Genomic DNA, 23179 nt, shown 5'->3' with positions numbered 1-23179 from the left:
ATAATTTGGTCATTTATGTGGGCTGCGTGATTTTTTGGACGTATTCACTAAATCATAGGGCTCGATTTGTAAATAGTAAAAATATAGGGTGTAAACCATAATTACGTTATAAAGCAAGGTGTTATATACAATTTTTTTGAAAAAATATTTTTAACTAAGAGAAATTTATGAGAAATAGAAATAATATTTTTATTTTTTTATGTTCAAAGTGTTCACATTTTAATAATTAGCTATGGTAGCTATCTAAAAATAGGGATATGAAAAAAAAGTTAGCTATGAGACAGTTGATTAGTCGCTTTCGAGAAAGCGATTTTTTTGTTATACTAATATGAAAAATAATTTAGACAGTGTTATAGTTTTGAAAATATATTTTAGTACAGCAGTGTGGATAGATTTTGAAGGGTATATATGCAAAGAAAACCATTTCGAAAATAGGAGAAAAAAAACTGGAAACAACCGTTCCAAGTAGGGATGAAAACGGATCGGATACGGATCGGATAGTGCCCAACCCATATTCGTATCCATATTTTTAGTCCGGATACAAATTCGGATACGGATATTGGACGGATAGAAAAATTTAAAACCATATCCTAACTAAACGGATATGGATAATTTTCGGATAGAGGATCGGATCTTAAACGGATATTGATTGAATTTAAAATAATTATAATATTTTATTTATATATAATTAACACAAAATTATTAAGAGTTTTACGATAAATAATTTTTTTGTATGTCAAATTTATAAAATTAGAGAAATTAATCTCTATAAATAATATATAATGTATTATTAGTAATAATATTAATATTTACTATTTAAATAAGCAAATTAAAAACTGTAAATTATTTAAAAAAATATGCGGATAAACGGATATCCGATATCCGTATCCGAATCCGAAAAATATATCCGACCCGTATCCGAATTCGTATCCGAATTTTTTTCAAAAATTCTATCCGTATCCGAATCGGATAGAAAATTTTTATCCGAATCCGATCCGAATCGGGTCGGATAGCGGGTCGGGTCGGAGTTAATCCTATCCGTTTTCACCCCCTAGTTCCAAGTCAACAGTCCGCTTAATTTATTTTGGAGTTCAAGATGGCTGCTTGTTTTCCTTGGAAGAGTCTTCGTAGGAGCAACCTTCCAACACGGGGAAGACAAAGGAATGCAGACCAAAAGGCAAACCTCTCCTCTCTCCACTCTTTTCCCAGCAATGGCTTCTAGGTATCTCCACCTTTTGGTGCTCCTTTTCTCCTGGAATCTCTTGCTCGGTTTTGCTGCAAGCCAAGACAACTATGCCTCTGTGGTGTCGAGCTACAGAGAGCAGGAGATTTCGCTCGGGCCCTTCGATTGGACGTATTTGAGAGGTCGGTGGGTGTAAAATTTGATGTTTTATAGAGTTATCTCGTTTAATGATCACTTCTGGGCTTTTGTTGTTTTTGATTCATGGTTTGACCTTTTTTGGTGGAGAATGATTGGATTTTTTTTTTCTTTTGTTTCTAATTCATAGTCAATATGCTTATAGCTTCGACTTCATGATCATAATTCTGTTTGGGTGCAGGATATTTTATTCTGATTCCTTAGTTGCTTCCGTAGGAATCCGGTTAATTGTTAACAATCTTTTCTTTCATTTTGAGGGTGATGTTTCGGATTATAATCTTCTTATAAGTTTCTAGGGTCCCTAAAAGCATGATTGAAGAAAATGTTATTCCCAATTAATGCGAAAAATTGCATCGATTGCACCTCATGTCTATGCCCACAAGGCCACAACCAGAGTCATCTACACCACCTTTCTCCACCCACGCTCCGTCACGTTTCTCTCTCCCTTTGCCTCCTCTTGATACGTGCAATAATCTAGTTTTGACAATGATGGAATTCAAAAAGCTTACTCATTTGTGGGTCTTCAGCAGCTAATCAGTTAAAAAGGTTGATGTTATCACATGCTCCTCTTGTTTCAATTACGTCAAAAGTTTCCTTTTTTTCTTTTGGATTTTATATGCCTCTGAACCTTTTTTTTTTTCTGTTTTCTTAGATTCTTTCTTCCTACTCTATATATTACTGGCTAAATGACTCTTTGAACCAATCATGTTGATGCAAATGCTGAGAAGGTAAGTTTTAGTTTGGTCCATAAAAAGATGGTCCCAAATATCTGTAATCAAACCTAAGGTCACATAAGAATTAGAAAAAGAAGGTGAAGAAAAAAAAAGGGAAATAGAACAGTAGAGTGAGAACTGAGAAGGTGATTAAAGTGCCCTAAATCTGCCCTCTTCGTTCTGTTTGTCTTCTCAAAGACAACGCGTTTATAAGAAAACCATTCTTATAAGCTTGGCATTATGACAAGATAATAGATCTATTGACTATAGATCATTGATTTATGAGTTATCTGTTTGTAGAACAGAGTGTATTGTATTCTTTAGAAATTAGCACTAGTGCAAAAGGATGCCCAAATTTGTGTGAAGAAGTTCTCTGTTATCTCATTAGGACCGGCAAATATATTATATAAAATGTTAAATAGATGTATAAAATGGCTGAAGGTTTAATCTTAGTCATATGATGACTTTATTTTCCTTGACTTTTATTGTTGTGAAAAGCATGGGGTCAGTGACACCAACGTGTGCACACACACACATATATAATTGAGTACATTACATATTAGATATTTTTACTAGTGATACATTAGTAAGTGTGTAAAGTAGCTATATAATTCCTTGAATATGTAAATTACCTACTTATCACCAGTAAGTGTGTAAAGTAGCTATATAATTCCTTGAATATGTAAAATACCTACATAAAATATGATTCCCCAAGTAACAAACAAGTAAATATTTCTAACAAATATTATAAGTTGATAACTATCTATCAACAAACATAAAAAACATCACAAAGAAAGCAATATATATATATATATATATATAAAACTCATAGTTATCTTATGGTTTTTGCGTACATTAATATCTAGTGCTTGTAAAATGCATATGTGGTCATTTGAAGTTTCACCCTAGATGGGGTAGTATTGGCCAAAACTTAATGAAAACTAAAGTTGAAACGTATTGGTTAAGGTTGAAACCATAGTTCCTAGTTTTGGTCGATTCCGATCCTAGCTGGTCACCAATCTTGCCCGAAACCCGGCGGGGACGGGTGGGATTTGACTTGGACCCACCTTCTACCTGCCTCTCTTTCTCTCCTTTATCTCTCTCTCTTTTCTTTCTCTCTTTTTTTTCTCTCCTTTTTTTCTCTCCTTTTCTCTTCTTTCTCACTTCTTCCATTAGCGACCGAGTAGATCTCCAACAACCTCGACCTCTGGCAACATTCTTCGATGACCTCGACCTCCGGCGACTTCGAATGAGTTTTTTTTTAATTATTTTTTTAGTTTTTAATTCCTCTTGTTCTCTTTCTTTTTCTCTTCGTGCACTAAGTAGATCCGACGACCTCCACTGTTGTTGCTGCGGTGAAGCAGCAACATTAGTTGCTGAGAGCCCGTGAGAGAAAGGGGGGGGGGGGAGGAAGGGGGAGATAGAGGGGGGGGAAAGAAGTAAGAAAAAATAGGAACCTTATCTATGTGAGTAATTTTTGAGTAAATTTTGAATTTTGAGAGGGGGAAAGGGGAGAGAGAGAGCTCAATATTCATTAAAATTTTAAATTTTAAATAAGTTAATACATTTTTTAAGTTTTTAGGCTTTATATGTAAATAATTTTTATTTTCTTATTATCCTCATTTTTTTCTAAATTTTTAGAATTTCTTTTTGCATTTTAAAATAATATTTAGAATTTTATGTAATTAAAAAAATCGTCCGATCTGATACAAGTGGCTAATACTGCCGATACGGCAGATATGTATTATTTTTTCAGATGGCCGATATCGATACCAATCCCGATACTGGAAACCTTGGCTAAAACTATTAAGATTTCGGGTTTTGACATTTATTTTGGACCACAATAAGCTAAAACAATCTATTTCGGTCTAAAATATTCATTTTTCTAGGGTTTAAAATTGGAACCAACCGAAACTGAACAAAACTTTAAACCATCAACTGCATATTGGATACGTGGTCCGCATGTGCACCCCAATGCAGTACACGTGTGGTCCACATTTTAGTAAATTTTTTTATTAAGTTCCTCATATATATTTACTAGAAATTGGATCATTTGTTTCTATTGACTTTTTAAGTAGCTGAGGACAAGATCCAAACTTTTTGAAATAATTTAATATTCTTATGTACTCTGCGAAGGCTATTTTTTATGTTCCTTTCTGATGGCTATTGGTGATCTTCGTTGTTAAAATACTAATATTTATTTCTCATATTGACAATTTCATAACCTGCACTTTTACTTTCTTGTAGTCGAGCTGCCACCTTGGTTTTCTTCTACGACCATGAATTTTTTGTCTGATGTGAACATTGTAAGTTAGTTACAAATAAAAAAAAAATGGCTTTTGTATGTACAAATGTTACTCTGCTACATTTAAAGTCTAAAGTCTTGTTGGGCTTAAGTTATGTCACTTATTTTCGGCAATGGTGATTTTGCTAATCTTATTATGTTCAATTATTTTATTTGGCACTTAAAATGCCTATTACCATGCGAAATGTGGTTGATGCTGCAAATGTGACTTTAATATTCTGTTTTTTTGGTTCCAGTACATGTATAATTGTATACATCTATGAATGCTTGTCTTTATCCATAATTACATAGAAACATCTCTGTATGTGTAATTTAGTGTGTATTGATGTATGCATAGATGCCAAACCTGACCCCTATCTATCGTCGCATCGATTCGAGGCATCAGCAAAACCCTGGATGATTAATTATGCAAATTGCAGGGCATAATTTTAAGATGATACAACATGATATTCAAAATCTTTGAATGGATGTAGAGGAGTGATGGTTTGCATATAAGGTAGTGGGTCCCATATGGACACTTGTTAGAAGAGGAGGGAACTGGGAAAGTGGGAGGTGATGATGCTATTGGTTGGTTTGATAGGTTTTAGTCTTTTAGGGGGAGGAGATGGACTTTAGGGGGAAAGTCAAAACTCAATAGTGAGAGGTGATGGATTTTGGAGGGAAGCTAGGGAATAAGTGAGCCAGTAGATCAAAAATCTAATAGTTATAATATATATATAATTTTGGGCTTATAAAGCCGAGTTTGAGCAAGCGCCTTGTGTTTAGGTTTGGTTAAAATATATTTGAGATGAGCCATAGCCAACCTAAGCCCGAGTCGAGAGCTTGTTTATTTTGACACCCTAGTTGCTACCCTTGTTTGCAATGCTGGCAAGCACTTGAAGTGGAGATCTCCTATCATGGATTCATATTCTGGGCCATATAGCCCATGCCACATTGCCACCTAACACATATTGTGTAGGCAAGAATGCGGCATTGTGCAAGAAGATTTGCATGGCTTGGTATTCCATGTATGGTGCTAGGTTTCATCATATTTCTTGTGCCACACAATACTGGCATTGTTCATGTCGACCGACACAAATGGTGTCCTGCTGTCTCACAAGGTGCCTACAACACTTAAATTCTTGCTTGCCATATTTGTTAAAAGAATTATACACATTAGATCACCATTGTTTTTCACAACTAGCTTTTGGACATCTATATAGATTCCCCTTCTATCAAATTCAGTTGTATGAGAATTGAATCAAGTCTGTTCTAGTATTTGCTTGTAGTCTTTGTAGTTGGCGTGGATGTGGTTACTACTTACTATTATAACTCCGTTTAAAATGAAGCTAAGTTATTTGCAGATTAAGATAGAGATTATAAAGGAATGGAAGAAGATAGCCGAGTAGATTTGTTTCGATAAGTAGGGAGAGAGAAAGACGTAGTAGTAGATTTGTTTTAATAAGTACAGAGAGATAAAGAGGTCAAAGAATAATCATTAGTTCTCTTGGTTCAAATCAACTTTGAAAATTTGTAGGGGAGATAGGAGTCCTACACCGACTAGATTTAGAAATATGGAAAGTAAACCAAATCCAAATTCCTTTAAGAAAAATCGAGTCCTAGGTTAAGAAAACTGAATAAGTAGTGAACTTTGAAAATCAAAATTGAGTAGGAGATGGAAAGACCAATTCTGCTCTAACTACGAAAATCGATCTCAAGTCGGTGGGCGAAAATTTGAGTAAGAGTAGAAGATGGAAAGCCGAATAAAAGTAGGAAAAACAAAAGTATGACAAACACAATGACAATTTCTTTTAACATGGAAATTTTTTTAGTATGTTGAGAGGATAAAACTACGGATCCGCATAAATCGGATCAATCTATATTGTATCATTTGTAGATATAAGTACTTACAACACCCTATACAATCCGTCATCTAAGTGTTGAAGTTCGTATTTCTTGCTCTTTTCATCTTGATTAACTACTCCATAAATAAATTGTCTTCATGTCGAGTTCGTAGTACATCACTATGGATCACTCCTCAAACTCCTCGTGTTTGTGGTGGTAGTCGATGTAGACTTGGTTTAGCTCATCTGATGCACTTGCTCAAACTCTGATGTGGAACAAGCACTCAGACATACGTAGAAGTTTTCCTTATAATAGATGAAAATTTAACTCCGTGAGGGAACTAGAGAACTCTTCTAAGTTGAGACAAAAAATTCCTAGAGTTCTCTCTTAGATGGATGCCTCAACCTTTGCCTCTCAGTCCCTTAAAGAGAGATGAGGAACATCTATTATTTGTTCTAGGATAGGCCACTATAGGAATCCTTAAAGCATTTTTTATTCTGAACTTTTCTTTGCTATCTTATGCATGCCCTCCGGATGTCATTTATCCCATTTAGATGCCATGTAAGTTTTCTTAAGTGAACCGTTCTGACCGTCCTAATATTCTTAGTCCTGTCCGGATAAAGTGATACATTTTTTTCTGAATTCAATTCTGCATCAATTGACTTGAAATTTTTGCACATTCTGACCTTCCATAAGCTATGTAATATGGCTATACAGTTGAATCTGATTTGTACAACTCAATTAGATGTGTTTTTGTCCATGAATTAAATATCGCTTTCACAATCTCCTAGAAATTCAACCTAATACCTTAAAATTTTGACTTGGAATCAAAGATTAGCTCACTTTTGATATTTTTTAACCAGATTGGTGACATCATTAGGTATTGAGGTTCAGATTGAAAGTGGCTGAAACCATCCGACTGATCTAGAGTGAAACTCAAAATATGGTCAATAATTGTGTCGAGAAGTTGACTGATTTTCATGGAATTGAGATAGATTGGTTTTGGCTAAAACCCAATGACCATGGTATATAGTTCCCTTCAGAAGTTGACCCATTTTCCTAGACTTGCATACAATTCTAGTGGATTTCGAATAGTTGTTTGACCTTTTCTACTCTGATTAATCTTACAAGTTGTATAGGAAGGAGTTTTGTATCATAACTGATGTGCTTGGAGGAGATCCAGTGTAAGTTTGATTTGTTTTCTTTTCTGACATCTAATTCATTGACTTTGTGATGAATATTCACTAATATGAATGATGTGATACCGTTTTTCTTTTTTATATCTTTCAAATGCATAAGGGTGATTAATCTGAAACTAGGAGAGATCTTAGGTTTATTTAGGTGGATTTTGCAAAATGTACTTTCTATATCTTTCTGGTAATTTGCATATATAAATTGCTTATATATGTAATGTAGACATCTTGTAAATCCATTCTGTATCTTATAAATTGCAAAATTAATCATGATTTATCATAGCTCACCGAGCTATTTACCACATAATTTAGATATTCTCCAAAAGTTATTCATCACATAATCATCCATCATCTCATACATCGAGGAGAGATACATACATATCTAGCGGTAATGTCACCCAAACATGCATGGCAATGCTGTATGCGATCGATTGTCTGTGGCCATCAGACTAAGGACCCCGGTCGTAGGCCCATATCTCACTATCTCTAAATCATCACCGCCCTTAGCGGAATAGTCAAGAGCCCTCAGCTCATCAGTGGATGCCATAACCCTGCGTCGTCGGGTACTGCTAGAGATAATGTTCTTACTATCATCATAATTTAGTTCTGACCATGCAGTGTAATTATCTGAATGCCACTTAGGTTATCGACCTCAGGTGTAAGCCGCTAATAGTATAAGTCATATACGATACACTGTACCCTTAACCTCGGGCTGAGCGAGTAGAGGGCACTGCCTAGTCAGAACACGACTACTAATGATAAGTGGAAGTGATGCAGTGTTTTTGGATGTATAAGTCATATCATAGTCATCATGATTATTACATTCTATATTCACTACAGATATTTATGCAAGAGTGTCTTATACCAGGATACATATAAATCATAGTTACATTAATGCATGTGCTAACATTAACATTCCAATAATATCATAAAGAGTATATTATCAACAACAACACATGCCAAGATACATCATGGTAGACTAAATGCTTGTGTTAATATTAACATTCCCACAATATCATGAAAAGTATACTATCAACATCTACGCATACTGGGATACATAATAGTTATACTAAATGCATGTGCTAACATTATCATTCTTGTAACATCAGGAAAAGTATAATAGCAGCAACTATATTGTTCTAGGCTCATATAAACTCTACTCGCCTGGGGATCTCCACAGTACTCTAATTCCCCTCAACTAGCCGGCTTCTTCGGAATCCCAAAATCCTCCTCGCACGGTGTCGATCCTAACAATTCACGCAAGTAAAGCCATACGTAAAGTTAGTGAATTAATAGAATTAGACATATCACATGAGTCAAGAGTTCCCTAGGGTGAGTTCCATGTCATCCTAAAATTCACATTATTTAGGTGATAAGAATTATCTTTAGGGGAGTGGTTAGGCTAATTAATAAGATGGGGATAGGGAATGGGGCTTACAGGGTCCAAATAACCCCATTGGGCTTAGGCTGATGCATAGGTGGGGTTGGGTTGGGCTCGAGCCCAACCCAGCAGGGCAAGGGAGGCCTTGGTGGGCAGCCCACAAGGTTAGCTGTGGTGGGCTGCGGTCCACCAAGTATTTGGTTGGTGGGCTGTAGTTTGCAGCCCACCCAAACCTTGGCTTAGTGGGCTGTGGTCAGGATCACGGCCCACCAGAACTTAGAATGTGGGCTGCGGGGGAGGGGAGGTTTGCTTAACCCCCCCTTCCACCCCCCTCCATCATCTCCTTCCAAGCAAGGGGAGGAGACCGAGGAAGGAGACGCAGCCACCACAGAGGTCGACGGTGCCGACGGCTCAGCCACGCGGCCGGGTAAAGGTGCGGCGGACGGGAGGTGGTAAGAAAAGGAAAAGAAAAAGAGATGAGCAAGGCTCGACGGCGGTGGGGCGTAGCCTGAGCCCGCCTGGAGCCGCTGTCCGTCCTCCCCGCCTACGGGGGAGCAGGAGCAGCTCGCCCGACGACCGGGGTGGCCGACGAGGCGGCGAGGCGCACTTCATGACCGGTAGCCATGGAGGTTCCCCCCTCCTTCACTAAAGGCCCGAAGCCCATCTAAGGAACTCCTCCCCTCCTCCACCGGAGCCCTCGAACTGGGCGGTTAGACGCAAGGTCGTCGGCCGCCGAGGACTCCGATGATGGCGAGGGGAAGGGATTGAATACCAAATTTTAACGAGGGGTTTAGGGGCTTATCGAGAGGGTCGTACGGCTTGGCTTTGTCGGCTCCGGCGTTGGTAGCACGAGAGAAGGAGAGGGAGAGAGATGGTGGGGTGGAGGGGAAATAGGGGAGGGTGGCTGGGTGGCATGCACGGAAGAAGAAGGATGAGAGGATGGGTGTGGCAGGCTGGGACGCACGCGCTCCGCGTGTTCGTCGGGGTTTTTTTTTATAATATTTTCTGGGTGTTACACAAGATCTGGAATGAACTAGAAAGTTATGCAGTCCTTTCCTGGAGGTTGATTGATCATATGACATCACAAAGTACATAACAAACTAAAGACAGTTAGCTTGAGAAAATACAAATAATAGGCAGATAGAACAAGAATAAAGTTAGACAAAAATATAATAAACTTTTGGAGTAAAAGCAGATTGTGGAAGAAAGAAACACTGATCAGCTACTCCATGTTACCTAAGGCTGTTGTTAGACCTTAAATCCACCCACTCATAATTTCACTGATACATTGTTTTTGAATGATCCATTCTGCTTCAAAGAACTCATTGTGCAAGTGGTCTAGACTCTAGAGGCAACTTCTCCTTTATTGGTAATGGAGGTTCCAGTATTATAAAGTATAAACGCTCCACTCTAGGACTCCTCTCAGCAAGAAAATATAGCTGCCTTTGATACCATAGACTCTGAAACTTTCACAAAAATAATATGTTGTTATTTGACTAAGTCCCAGTCATTTCCAGTCCTTCATAGTGAAGCCAGGATCATCCTTCCTATATGGATCAAGCAGCTACAGAAGTGCTGATAGTTAGGTGCTCTCTTCTCCACTGTCTTACAAGTTGCCTAATCTCTGAACTTGATCATCTGTTCTTTTACATGTTATCTTATTTTCTTATTTCTAAAACTTACCACACTGGCTCACAATCATACGACCTTAAAGGAGATGTTAATGTGCCATTGAACTGCTAGGAGATGTTTACACAATTTGGTTTTGCAGAAGTGACTGTTTTATCTTTTTTGTTGTAATCAGTTTTATAAATGCAAGTGAGCACTTTTGCCAATAGATCTTGATATATGGAGAAATAAAGACAAAAGAAAGTAGGGAACCACAACTGGGCAGTATAGAAGTGATAAAGCTATAAGATGTTTTGTTCAGTTTTTTCCCTCTTATCATGCTTGTAGAGGGTTATACAGAAGAAAAACATTATTCCATTGTTAAAAATGTCTTTATTTACTGAATCATGCAGGATAGAGAACAGTTGAAAGAGCTTCCAAAAAGTAGGCTCCCTGTGCTTTGTTTAAAGGATGGCAACCCTTCTATTCCAGACTTATCAGAAGAGCATTTGAATAATCTATGTATGGCCTTGAACTCTTGAAAATACTTTTTTCTTGATTTTGTGTTAATAAGTAGTAACTGGGGCAATATGTTTATGTTTCTCGATTTTCATGATTACTAATTGTCGGGAAACATCTGTATTTTGTGGTTGGTTGAAGTTTCTTGTTAGGTATAAGCAATGATGGCCGTGCCATAAGAGGAGAAAAAAATGGATACTCACCTTCGCCTTTGCCGTTGCTGTCGCCGATCGCCGTCGCCCGAGCGCGTTGGGTGTCTATATATATATATATATCAATTTCTCTCTCTCTCTCTCTCTCTCTCCTCCTCCTCCCTCGGGCTAGGGCATCCGACGCGCTTGGGCAACGGCGACGGGTAGCTCGACGACGAGCGGCGGAACTATTAGGAGGGGTGCTATGCGGCACCCCTCGTGCCATGTGCCGGTACGCCGTCGGCACGGCCATCCATGGGAATAAGTAAAGCCTTTTAGACACGATACAATTCTTGCAACATACTTTGACATCGTTGCGAATCCATGATACTAGTGTCTACCTTGAATTGTTTCTTGACAGGAAAATTTCTTAGATGTTTATTATGGTAACTCCTTGTAAATCATCTAAATTTGTTTTTTTCCATCTAGTGGTAGGTTAATCTAATTTTTTGTAGGTTCAGAAGACGTACTTATTGTAGTTCTTTGCTGAAGAACTTCTTTGAGTTTGATTGTACAAACATATCTCTTTTACTTTATGTTCTGTCACAGGTTGGTATATTTTTAGCTAGACCTAAAAGTATTGCCAGAAGGAATGTTTTTCATTCTCGTATGCTAGCTACTGTCTGTTAGGCTTCATTGAATTATAAGCGGCCTTGAGCATGCTACTCAGCACATGCTTGCCTGATCTGATCTTGAAAAGATGACACCGATACTAACTATGCTATGACACCTCCTAGTATAATAATAGCATTTGCCAACTCACTATCTACTCTAAAAGGTAAAGTTGTTAGAGAACAGGAGTTATAATATTTATACTCTTAGCATTCTCTTTCACTTCCAGGCTTGGGACATTATAACAGGCCCATGGAGTGGGTTTGAATTAAATTGGCGGAGATGTTACTCTAAAAACTTAATCTGTTAGAGAATGATTGCTTTAGGGTTTGTTCTCTATATAAGAAGCAGTGTATGATGAACACGCTACTTTTGATAGAATATATTGTTCGTCCTATCTGCTTCTCTTCTCTTTGCTCTCTTATACTTTTGTGATAGTGATCACAAACTTTCTTTGCCGACTACGCCATACACATTACAGAACATGTCTTAGTACTAAAGTATACAATTTCGAGAAGATATGGTTCATAGTTCAACTAAATTTAGAGCTATGAAAATTAAAAGTGCAAGTCAAAAACCAAAAGTGATTTAGTGTAGGAAACCGAAACCAAGTAAGAAAAGAATTCTGAAATTTACTTAAAGTAAAAAAAGTGAACTTAAGTCGATGAGTGAAAAACTGAGTCCAAGTAGGAAAATAATTTCTAAAAAATGTAAAAGTTGATAATGAATAGAAAATTAAACACGGCAAACACACCATGCCATATTTTTTAATGTGGAAAACCTCTCTTGTAGAGTGAAAAAAATCACAGACCCGCCCAAAGCTGATCAATCTATTTCACCAAACAATAGAAACAAAATTTACTTACAACCTCTCCCGCAACTTCAATGCCATAGTGTTTAAATAATCTCTTAAATTGGAACAATCTTATTAACTATCCTTGTGAAGTAGAAAGTCTCTCTTTGATAAGCATTGGAACTACGTGTTTACTCTCAATCCTCATGTCATTGTGGTAGATATCAATGGAGACTACATTGGTTCAGCTCCCCTGATTTTTTGGGTCATTATCTGTTAAAGCACAAACACTCGGACATATGTAGATGACACAATTGATAGGAGATATGTGACTTGACCATATATTAGAATCTAATTTATACTACTCAATTACATTTAATTTATCAATGAATTTGTTATTACAAAAGTATTGCACTTACAAAGTACATATGAATTTTCAAGTGATCTTGGGGGAAAATATGTTCCAAAGAGAATGAAGTGATATTGGACATTTCTACGGAGGCTATTTATAAAGCACAAATGATCTAGGAGCAGCCTGATACGAGCTGAACAATATCTTGAATAATATGGGGAACTTGTGATTGACATTGCTGGAGAGAAATGTCTCTGTCTATTTGAAGGTTGCTTGAAGATCGAGTGGGAGAGTTCTGATACTTAACTAATATGAAAATGAGATTTAGTTTCTTATGAGAACCAGAATCCTGATCATTCTTAAAAAAATATTTTATTAAAGGGTCGTTTACACTAATTATTTTGCAAGAGAATCTCAGAAAATTCAGTGACGGTATTTCATGGCTCCTTTTTCTTGAGTTCCTATGCCCTTTTTTATTTATCTCTAATGGTCAACATGATCTTGATGGGAAATTACTTCGTTGCAGTGTCAAATTTTCTTAAGAATGGTTCATTTATGGTTGCACAAAGAGTGTTCAGTATGGAACAATGCATTCCGTTCCAGGAAAATATGACAATCACCTTGACAAACGAGCAGGTTCTCTCCTTCATTCCAGATACTGTAACCAGTTACTGACTCAGACTACTAATATCAAATTTATTACTCAAACCTCTTTATGGATAAGATACATTTATTGCTGTTAGCCAGACAACAAACTGCGTTGAACATGAACATGAACATGTTAGGAGTGAAACTTCTAATATATCCAAATTGAAACTCACCTATGCTCCATCACCAATAAAAGTGCAGATAATGTGATGCATGTGATTTTACCTTACATGAAATTTATGAGAATTTGATCTTAGATGCTAGTCTTCTACAGCAGGTGATCAAGTACAACTTATTGCAGCATTATTGCGGATTCAACTTAATGAATTTTAACTATTATCTTCTTGTCTGACGTCTTATCCTAAGATGTCATGTCTTGGGGAAGAAAAAGAAACTTTGTTTTAACAGGGGTAAAATGTGATGACCCAGATCTTAATTTCCTTAATTAATCTATCTACATGTGTACATATTAGATTATTCAATTCTAGCGTCCTTCATAGTGAATGAACATCAAACCTTGAATTCTTAACAAGTTTTTATTTGATCTTTTGAAACATAGACATGGGATGTGATCCATGTTAAGCCCACAAATTCTATGCTTCTCTGAATCTAAAACTTCTGTCGGCGATTATTCTTGGTGTGCTTAACTTTAGCGTAAAAAGTAGGTTTCTCTGTAAAGTATATGCCATAGCAGAAGTTATTGCAGGCATTTTTGTTTCACTCACTGCAGCCATATGTTAATTTTGGAGCAATCAGTACCAGAATCCACTAAGTGCACAGACTACAGGAAGATGGGCAGCAACAATAACTGAAAACACTAACCAACTGCTTCTTAGGCTCAGATATTGAGTGGTAATATATGAACTCTGATAACTTATTGACAAAATACTCAACAGTACCTTGATGAAGTATGAGTGAGCTAGATAGAGTCATTATCTGCAGTTCATCATCACTCTTCAGTTCTACTTTCTAATGGCCCTAACTGTTCAATTTTTCTGTTTGTTCTGCTCTTTGCCCAGAGAAAAAGAAAAATAAAAAGAAGAAAAAGCTGTCTGATTCCTGTATAGTAACTTCTGTGTGCAAGCTTGTGAAATAATGTTACTGTCAAAATCCAGTGAAACCAGACAGAAACAAGTAGGATTAAAATCTGCGTTGGCACCTTAAATGGAGCATTGTGAACTGTCTTTCTCTAATTGTGGAATATCATTTCTGTACATTTACTTCTTTGAAGCTTTACTATGTCGTGATAATAGGGTACTAAATTTATTTTCATCTTCTAACTAAATCATCAGGACAGAGGAAATTGTCTCTTTTCTTTTTCATTTTTGTTAGTTTATACTCTAAATGAAATTAATGATATTGAAGTAGGGAGCAATTTTACAGATATCTCCTGGAGTATGGTACATTGCATTCTTCAATGGCCTTGGACCTTCTCGCACACAGTCAAAGATGGTACACTATTATCAAGCACTAGAATTAGTAGATACTTTTGCATCCAACTGCAGTGGTATCATACAGTCAGTTTCTTTTTTATTTTTTGCTTAAAATTTGGCGTAAATTTCTTATTTCTGGATTGTTGTGTCCTTTGCTTTTATATTCCTTTTCTATACATAATAATCCATGGATGCAAGTGCAGATCAATCGAGGCAAATCATATAGTATCATTACCAGCATAATTGTAGAAGGTTGCCCTAGCACATCAATATGGGGTCCTTACTGTAACCAGACGATTGACATGATGTCTTGTTCTCAACCTGTACAAAGAAAGAAGCCAAGAAATCTCATGGATTTAAGTATGTACAGTTTGGGTGCACTGAACCATCGTATAAGAAGTGAGGACCACAATGAAGCTAATCAACTATTACCTAGACAGAAAGGTGCAACAGAAAAACTAGTGGACAACAATAATACCTCCACACTGACAATACAAAGTTCAATTATGTGCAACAATTTGAATGAGTCATCATGTCTGAGGCACGGGGAGCTAAAGTTCTACTTCTTGGACATAATTGGTATAGCATCCCAGTTTGAAATTACTGCTGGTGCTTTCCACCTAAATCCGATGACTTTAATGAACAATACAGGAAATTTTAGTCAAGTTGTCCTAAAGTGCTTTGTTCGCTATAACGCGATACCGCTGAAGAGTTCACATGATCATTCTGCTGATATAAGCAGGGAACCTTTAATTATAAAGTCACCAAAAATTGGACGCTGGTACATTGCTGTTCAGGTGGTTAACCAGACAGAAGTGAATGGGATTATACAAGAAGCAAGTTTGGAGACTAACATGTGTTTCTCCTTGGAGTGGCAAATATTTGATTGCTTTAATGGAAAGGCTGGAAGTGGTTGTTCATGGGATATGTATATGCTTCAGGTAGGATATTGGTAATTACTTCCTTTATCATTGCTAAGCTGCTACTATTTCATGTGGTTTAATTATTCACCATAAAGTGTAGATATAGCTGTCAAAATTTATGCTTATCACTTCTATACATCCATTTACTGTAATATAGTTCTCTCTTATATTATAATCTGCCAAAGAAGTGAAAAGTGAATAGGAGTGTGGCATATTGCAAACTTTATAGTTGATTTAGAACCAAAAGATTTACCAGGGCCTACAGATGCATATTTTTCTTCCCACCTAAATTCCTCTAAATGGGAATTGACTTAAAGAGTCCACACACGATCAGTTTGCTTTTTCAGTTTCTTTATTGTACACTGAGGAAATATTTTGCATTACCAAATAGGTTGAACTTCTGTATTGCAATTAAAGGAGGTAGAATTAGTCAAATGACTCAAATCCCCCCTTCCCCCAAATCCCAGCTACATAAATGCGTACTTAATTTCAGTTTTCACTGCTTCTGCTTCACTACTTTGTCATTAGTAGTATTTGGACATATTGCTTTGATCCTAAAAATTCTAATCTTTACATAGACACATCTATCTATGAGAGATTTTAATCATTACTTTTGTTTGTAGTGCAAAATTTGAGATACTATTATTCTAATCTGATAAATGTTGAAAGCTGCCTGTCATAGTGATTTCTGCATTCTTGCGTTTCTCTTTCCTGAAATGTTATTTGCACCTTGTCATGTTATTAGCATCATAATGCAGTACTTACATACGGCTTACGATATGAAGACAAAACTTGCCATGTGCCTTCTCATTGTTTTACTGTCCCTATTAGATATCCCATCTCTCTCTGCCTATTCTTTCATTCAATTTAATTGATATTTCAGTGACACATTTGCCTTTTATTTCATTCATGAAGAGGTCATCAAGATGCAATCAGATTTTCTGTGAAGCTATGGTCTTCATGCATTTATTCCATATGCTATTCTGATTTTTGCTTTGTCTTTTCTTGATAAAGATAATAACCATATGTTATAATTGGTGCAAAACTGCCAATTATAATTACAAAGTTAAGGGATGCTCTCCTCGATTTCAAATAGAACGACGTGGATAACCACTTCCTTCGAGACCATTGTTGATTTTATTATTATTATTATTATTATTATTTTTTTTTCATAAGATTATGGCACTTGTTAACTATGGAGAGTTCTCTCCTTTTCAGTGTTTTCTCGGTCTCCCTCTCATGTGTGCTGCTATCTTCCCTCCCTAAAACCTAACCAATACAACAACACTCCTACCTATCTCTCCACATCCCACCCTCTTCCTCTTAGAGAGTAAAATGACACTAATAAACAAGTTATTGCTGCTTTATCACAGAAAATATTTAAGGATTATATTATGCTCTAAATCTACAAAAGGTAATAAAATTAGATCGACGAGTACTAGAAGAATCTTCTATATTATTTATTAATAAGAAACACCGGGAAAGTAATTTGCTATGATATAATATGCTAATTGGAAGGATTAATTATGAATTTATGTTGGTTTCCTGCAGAGAGTTCCCAAAAGAAATCCAGCTGTTCCGTATGAGTCCTATTACCTTCCTCTTGATGAAAAAGCATCCATTAGTTCCAACAAATTCTTCCTGGAGAATCTGTTGAGCAGTTCTTCTGTTGAGGAAGACGCATGGACTTTCTTCTTTCTGGATATTCCACGAGGTGCTGCAGGATCTGTTATCCATGTTCAGCTGATATCTGATATGAAAGTGAATTACATACTCTACTTGAAATTTGGTGGTTTACCAGTGAATGATTCCTGGGACTATTTTGCAAGTAGCACTAGTAGTAGCAACAATTCCAACTTGTGGACATTGAATGATTCACATGATAAAAGCATCAATCTATATATTCTGTATGCCAGGGAAGGAACTTGGGGTTTTGGATTGAAGCATTCTACCAACAGGGAGAAAAACCCTCAGACTTCTATGTCAATTTCCCTTGAGGGTTGCCCTAGAGATTGCAGTCATAACGGCGCATGCCACTCTCAAGTGGATGAAAGTGGATTGACGTTCTACAGGTCTCTCATAGATCTTCCTTTTTCTATAATAAAATAGATTTTTAAAGTAGGATGTCATTGAACATTGTTTATTTCAATATAATGCTATCAGATCTTCATAATCTAATCATGGTAGCATTTACTAAATCATCTAACAAATGCATTTGTTTTTTGGTTCCAGCTACTGCTCGTGTAATCATAATTATGGGGGATTTGATTGCAGCATTGAGCTTGTTTCACAGATAGGTAATCATATTTCATCTTACAGGAATACTCCTACATTTTATTGGACTTTCCAATTTGAAGTTCTCTGTCATGCTTGTGCTGAAGAATTAGGCAGTGGCTTGCAAAGTATTGTTGGCTTACCATCATTTAAAGATATAGTTTGGCACCAATAATTCAACCTTCCTAGGCGTAGAGAATAACAATGTTTGATATAAAATTGATAAAGTAGTATTTTTGTGAAACTAGTTATGTGTTCCAAATTATTGCAATTGTACTTTATTATTTATAAATGTCAAAGCAGTCAGTCAGCTTATTTCATCATAAAATCACATAATGGGCATCAAAGTGGAAGACAGCTAATTCAATTATGAAGCCCTTTATCAGAGCTCTACTAAAAATCCCTTCTCCGCTTCTCTTCTAGGATTCTTTTTAAAAATTTGCTAGTGTTACTATGCTTAATTTTTTAACTTGGTTGATGCTAAGACAGTGATATTTGAAAGCAAGATGGATGTATAGGATATTTACTTGCAATAAATGAAATAAATTTTAGGAAGTGAATAATCCATCTATAGTTGTAGAAAACTAGAAATATTCTAATATACAGAAGATAGTAATACAACTAACTTGCGATAAGTATAATACATTGATTAAAAATTTAAAAATGTCTTAAAGCCTGCACCATGGAAAGCAGTATTTTGATTTTGATTTTTTTGCCACCACTGGGTTAGCAAGCTGGTTGGACTGTATATGTGGCTTTTGGCGGGTGCTAAGGCAGCGGCTGGGTCACATAGGCAGTTTTTGGCGGCCCGTTTGGTGATTTAGGTAGATTAGATTAGCAGTTTGATGAGGGGTTGACTTGGGTGTAGGTGTGTGCAAGAAGTTATGTTTGTTGGTGGGCCAAAATAGACCTGATTGATTCTTGATCTTTGTGAGTGAGAACAAGGTATCACAAGTTGAAATACATTAAAGGTGATATAAGTCATACTATGTTGTAGTAATAATATTTGGATGAAAGATAAGGAAAGAATAAGAAGGAAACGAAGAAGAGAACTGAGATGGAAACCAACTCAATCTTATGCAGTTCATCGCAATATCATTCTCCTTGTACATGGCATGTGAATCTCATAGATATAGTCTGGATTTAACATTATATTGTTATAGTACTTATCTCACTTCGACAAGATCTTCATGAAAGGGAAAGTTCAGAGACCCCCACGGGTCTCCATAAAAGGAGATATGAAACCTCCCAAAGCTAATCCTAAGTGTCTTCAAAGACATCTAACTTATTATGTAACTTAAAAAGGACATAGATATGCTAATCATATCCAAGGTAGGAAATTGAAGCTCATAATGAAAACATAGGATTTTCTAGTTGATTCATATGGTACCAAAATCAGCAAATTGAATAACCTATATAACGAATTTTGATATAATCTATTGACATATTTGATGTCCATTCATTGATTGATGGCATCATCATTGTATTAATCAAGGTTCGTCGGATCAGCTGATCCTGATCTAGGTCCGATTCCAGTCAAATGACTGGGATTAGTTAGGATCAGCTAGTTTTGATTAAACCGGGCTAAATCCATTATAGATATGACCCGGATCCGATCTGAGGATATCAATTATTAATGTCCCCAAGCTCTTCCTCTTTCTCTCTTTACTCTTTTCTTCTCACTCTCTCTCTCTTTTGCTTTTTTCTCCTTTTTTTCTCACTCTCACTTACTAACGGAGAGATCTAGCTCCAATGAACTCCGACGAACTTTGGCGACGCAAATCTCACTCCAACAAACTCTAATGAACTATAGATTATCAAGTATTCATTATTTGAAACCATCACATGATCCACATGCTGGTTATTATTCTCCTTAGTATCCTTAGACATAAGATCGAAATATTGATTATTATCCTCCTCAGATACAATAAGATCTATTTGATATGAATAATATGATGCAATCACTATTTGGAGCACCAGACCACCCTAGACATAATTATTTTTAAATTTATGGTGATTATGATGATGACGATTCAGGTGAACGACACGGCCGATCCGGTCGATACATATCATTTTTTCGGAAGACCGATCCCAATTTTTCGAACCTTGAAATTAATGTGAGGAAGATCAACAATACTAATGAAATCTACTATAAGTCCACCTACAAATCCTTTAGGCTTTGAAAATGCATACACAATATCATTGTAGACTTGTAGTCCTTGGGGTTAATCTAATGTATCCTATTCTAATATGTGCTTCTTTTCGAATTACAGGACACATGTGGCAATCAATCTTTCTAGTTGGCTCAAATGCGGCAGCTCTATTACCTGCATTCTGGGCTCTACATAGAAAGGTAACCTTTTCTTTTTACTTCTATTCTTTGGTTTCCTCAAGAAATAGCTTGATCACAGTGCTAAATTTTGTCCATTTGTCATTTGTGTTATGCTACAAAGTAACTAAGCTTTGAGAAAGATTAATAGTTAGGAAGTGCCATAATATAATATCAAGGTTTTAGAGTAGTTAGGTCTAAGGTCGAGTATATGGAATGTAAATTCAGTAAATTAAGGCATCAAAACGATGCAGTCAAAATTACTCTTGGTGTGCAAGAAATAGCTAAAAGAGAGTATTTTCGTTACCCTAGTTCAATAGTTTAAGAAGATGTAGAGATTGATGAGGATGTTGCTTATAGAAGTAAAGAGGGATGGTTAAAATGGAAAGTTCTTCTAGGTGGCGTTTGGTTGCAGTTTAGGGTCAGTTTAGCCCTACTCTCATTTTAAAGCTTGAATATGGTACCTCTAATTTGATTAGGGAAATTAGGTGCTTCATTGTAAGCCATGGGTATTATTTTCATCATTATCTTTGACAAGGCATGCATTTCAAAATGAAAGGTTCCCTAAAACTTGGACAAGGTACATAAAACTTACAGAAAGTGTAAAACTGTAAATTGAGGATACCTTAGGTAAATTGACACAATTATCCTCATTAATGGATTGATGGGATGGATGGAATAAAACACAAGACAATAATATTAAAATTAGCCATCTCTTCCACTAAATTTCTCTGAAAATGTAGGTATCCATATACGCACTACCTTATCTCAATGAATGCAATGCCTACAACTGTATAAGCATTTCTGATTTATATGACTGATATAAATAGATATGCAGTGCATGGGTATAAAATAACAATTCAACTTCTTATGTCCGCAATATGTATCTAGATGTGTGCAATTCATATTCATACATGTGCAATTCACGTACATAGGTACACAATCCAAATTTATATATACTGAATGCTGATTTATATAAAGCAATGACAAGTTATCTTCTCAATGTTGTTTTTCATAAATAATTACCTTTTGTTCAGAAAAAACTATAGCATGAACATTTTATATTGCACAAGATAAATGTAGAATTTTAACATGTCCAAACAAATATACAACAATATATATCTAGTGCATGGGTATAAAACTACAATTCAACCCTTATGTCTGTAATATGTGTCACGACCCGAAATAGGAATTATGACCGGCCATGCATCTCAATATGCTTGAGATACATGAAGCCTTAATAATACTTTCTACGAGTATGATGACAAATAAATAAATAAAATGAAAAACTGCTTTATTAAATTTATAACTAATTGCAATAAATATAAAACAATGTTATTATTTTTGAGTCTCTAACGAAATAAATAAATCTTCTAATCTAAAACATAAAATCCAAAAGAGCGGAAAAGTAAATAGGTGAATCCTATGTGGAGGTGGAGTCCGAGTACATCTCGCTCAGTCGCCCCGCTGACTATTACCTGAGATAAATAAATAAATACAAAAAAATAATTTATGAGCCAACAACTATAGCTCAGTGAGTGGAATTCACTCGAAAACCAAATAAATTCTCAATTTTGTTAATGCTGAATAAGATTAATTGAAAGTAACAATATCCATAACAATTTGAAATAAGCATGCTCTTTAAAATAATAAAATGATAACCATAAAGAGTCACAACTTGTAATCTTGCACAATTTCAACGGATTAACATCTTTTCAATATTTATACAATCATATGTCTCAATGGGTCTAAATCCTGTGGATCCACATCAACTAGAAGTCACATCGAGATGACGCTCAAGACTTTTCTTCATAGCTGATCCGGTTAGGGTCATCAGATGGTATCACTATGTGATCAACACATTCTGTTTTTTTCACTAACCGTTAAGAGAAGTTAGAGTCACGTAGAAATTTATCATTCATCCTAGGACTATTCCTTAACCCCGCCAAAGTCACCTAAAAAAGTCACCGCAGTAAATCGATTTAGGACTTTCCCCTGGACTTTCAGATAGACTTGAGTCACACGGAAAAATCGCAAGTGATTTATATTAGGACTGTTCTCTAAGTCATACCAATACTAGTCTCGTTTTTTTTTCACAAATTTTGATATTTGCACAAAGTATGGTGATGTAGTAAGTATAATGATTAAATGCACATAGAAAAATGTAATAATTAAATTTGCACGTACAGATGAAAATAATAATTTCGCATACAGAAAATTTACAAGTGAACCCACTCACCTGAGTCTAGGCAAGACAACTGAATCTCAAATCCCTAGCTCACGTGCTAAAAATCACTACATTTAATAATAAATAACAATAATATTTTTAATAAAAAAAAATATAAAAAAATTCCTACAATTTAACTAAAAAAATTTAATAATTTGAGTCAAAATAAGCCCAAATCAGTTAGGCTAGGTTGCAATTAGCCCACAGCCCAACCAACCCACACTTAAATGGATTGGGCCCAAGGCCCAATCCAATTAACTAATGGAACTGGGTTGGGTTCCTTGGATTCGGATCCAACCCGACCCGATCCGACCCGAATCCAATCACTTGATGGGAGAAGGTCAGACTCGGGTTGCCTGAGTCTGTCTTCTCCAAGCCAGAGAGAGAGAGAGAGAGAGAGAGAGAGAGAGAGAGAGAGAGAGAGAGAGAGAGAGAGAGAAAGGAAAAGAGAGAGGAAAAGAGAAAGAGGAAGACGC

At 36.1% G+C, this 23179-nt stretch overlaps 1 protein-coding gene across 1 annotated transcript in view; it reads left to right on the top strand.

The window, feature by feature from the left end:
• The first annotated feature begins 1100 nt into the window (after positions 1-1100).
• Positions 1101-23179, top strand: part of LOC140784927 (uncharacterized) — a 47312-nt gene continuing 25233 nt past the window's right edge. Inside the window, exons 1-9 of the mRNA XM_073132557.1 lie at positions 1101-1365; positions 4339-4397; positions 10816-10924; positions 13396-13505; positions 14901-14969; positions 15154-15891; positions 17425-17945; positions 18106-18170; positions 20421-20500. Of these exons, the coding sequence (XP_072988658.1) occupies positions 1164-1365; positions 4339-4397; positions 10816-10924; positions 13396-13505; positions 14901-14969; positions 15154-15891; positions 17425-17945; positions 18106-18170; positions 20421-20500 (1953 nt within the window). The 5' untranslated portion in view covers positions 1101-1163. The remainder of the gene's footprint in view (positions 1366-4338; positions 4398-10815; positions 10925-13395; positions 13506-14900; positions 14970-15153; positions 15892-17424; positions 17946-18105; positions 18171-20420; positions 20501-23179) is intronic.

Source organism: Typha latifolia, chromosome 3 (genome assembly GCF_019914945.1).
Source record: "Typha latifolia isolate L0001 chromosome 3, TyphaL0001v2, whole genome shotgun sequence".
NCBI lineage: Eukaryota > Viridiplantae > Streptophyta > Magnoliopsida > Poales > Typhaceae > Typha > Typha latifolia.
The sequence above is the reverse complement of the archived record's forward strand: the minus strand, read 5'-3'. Positions and strand labels throughout refer to the sequence as shown.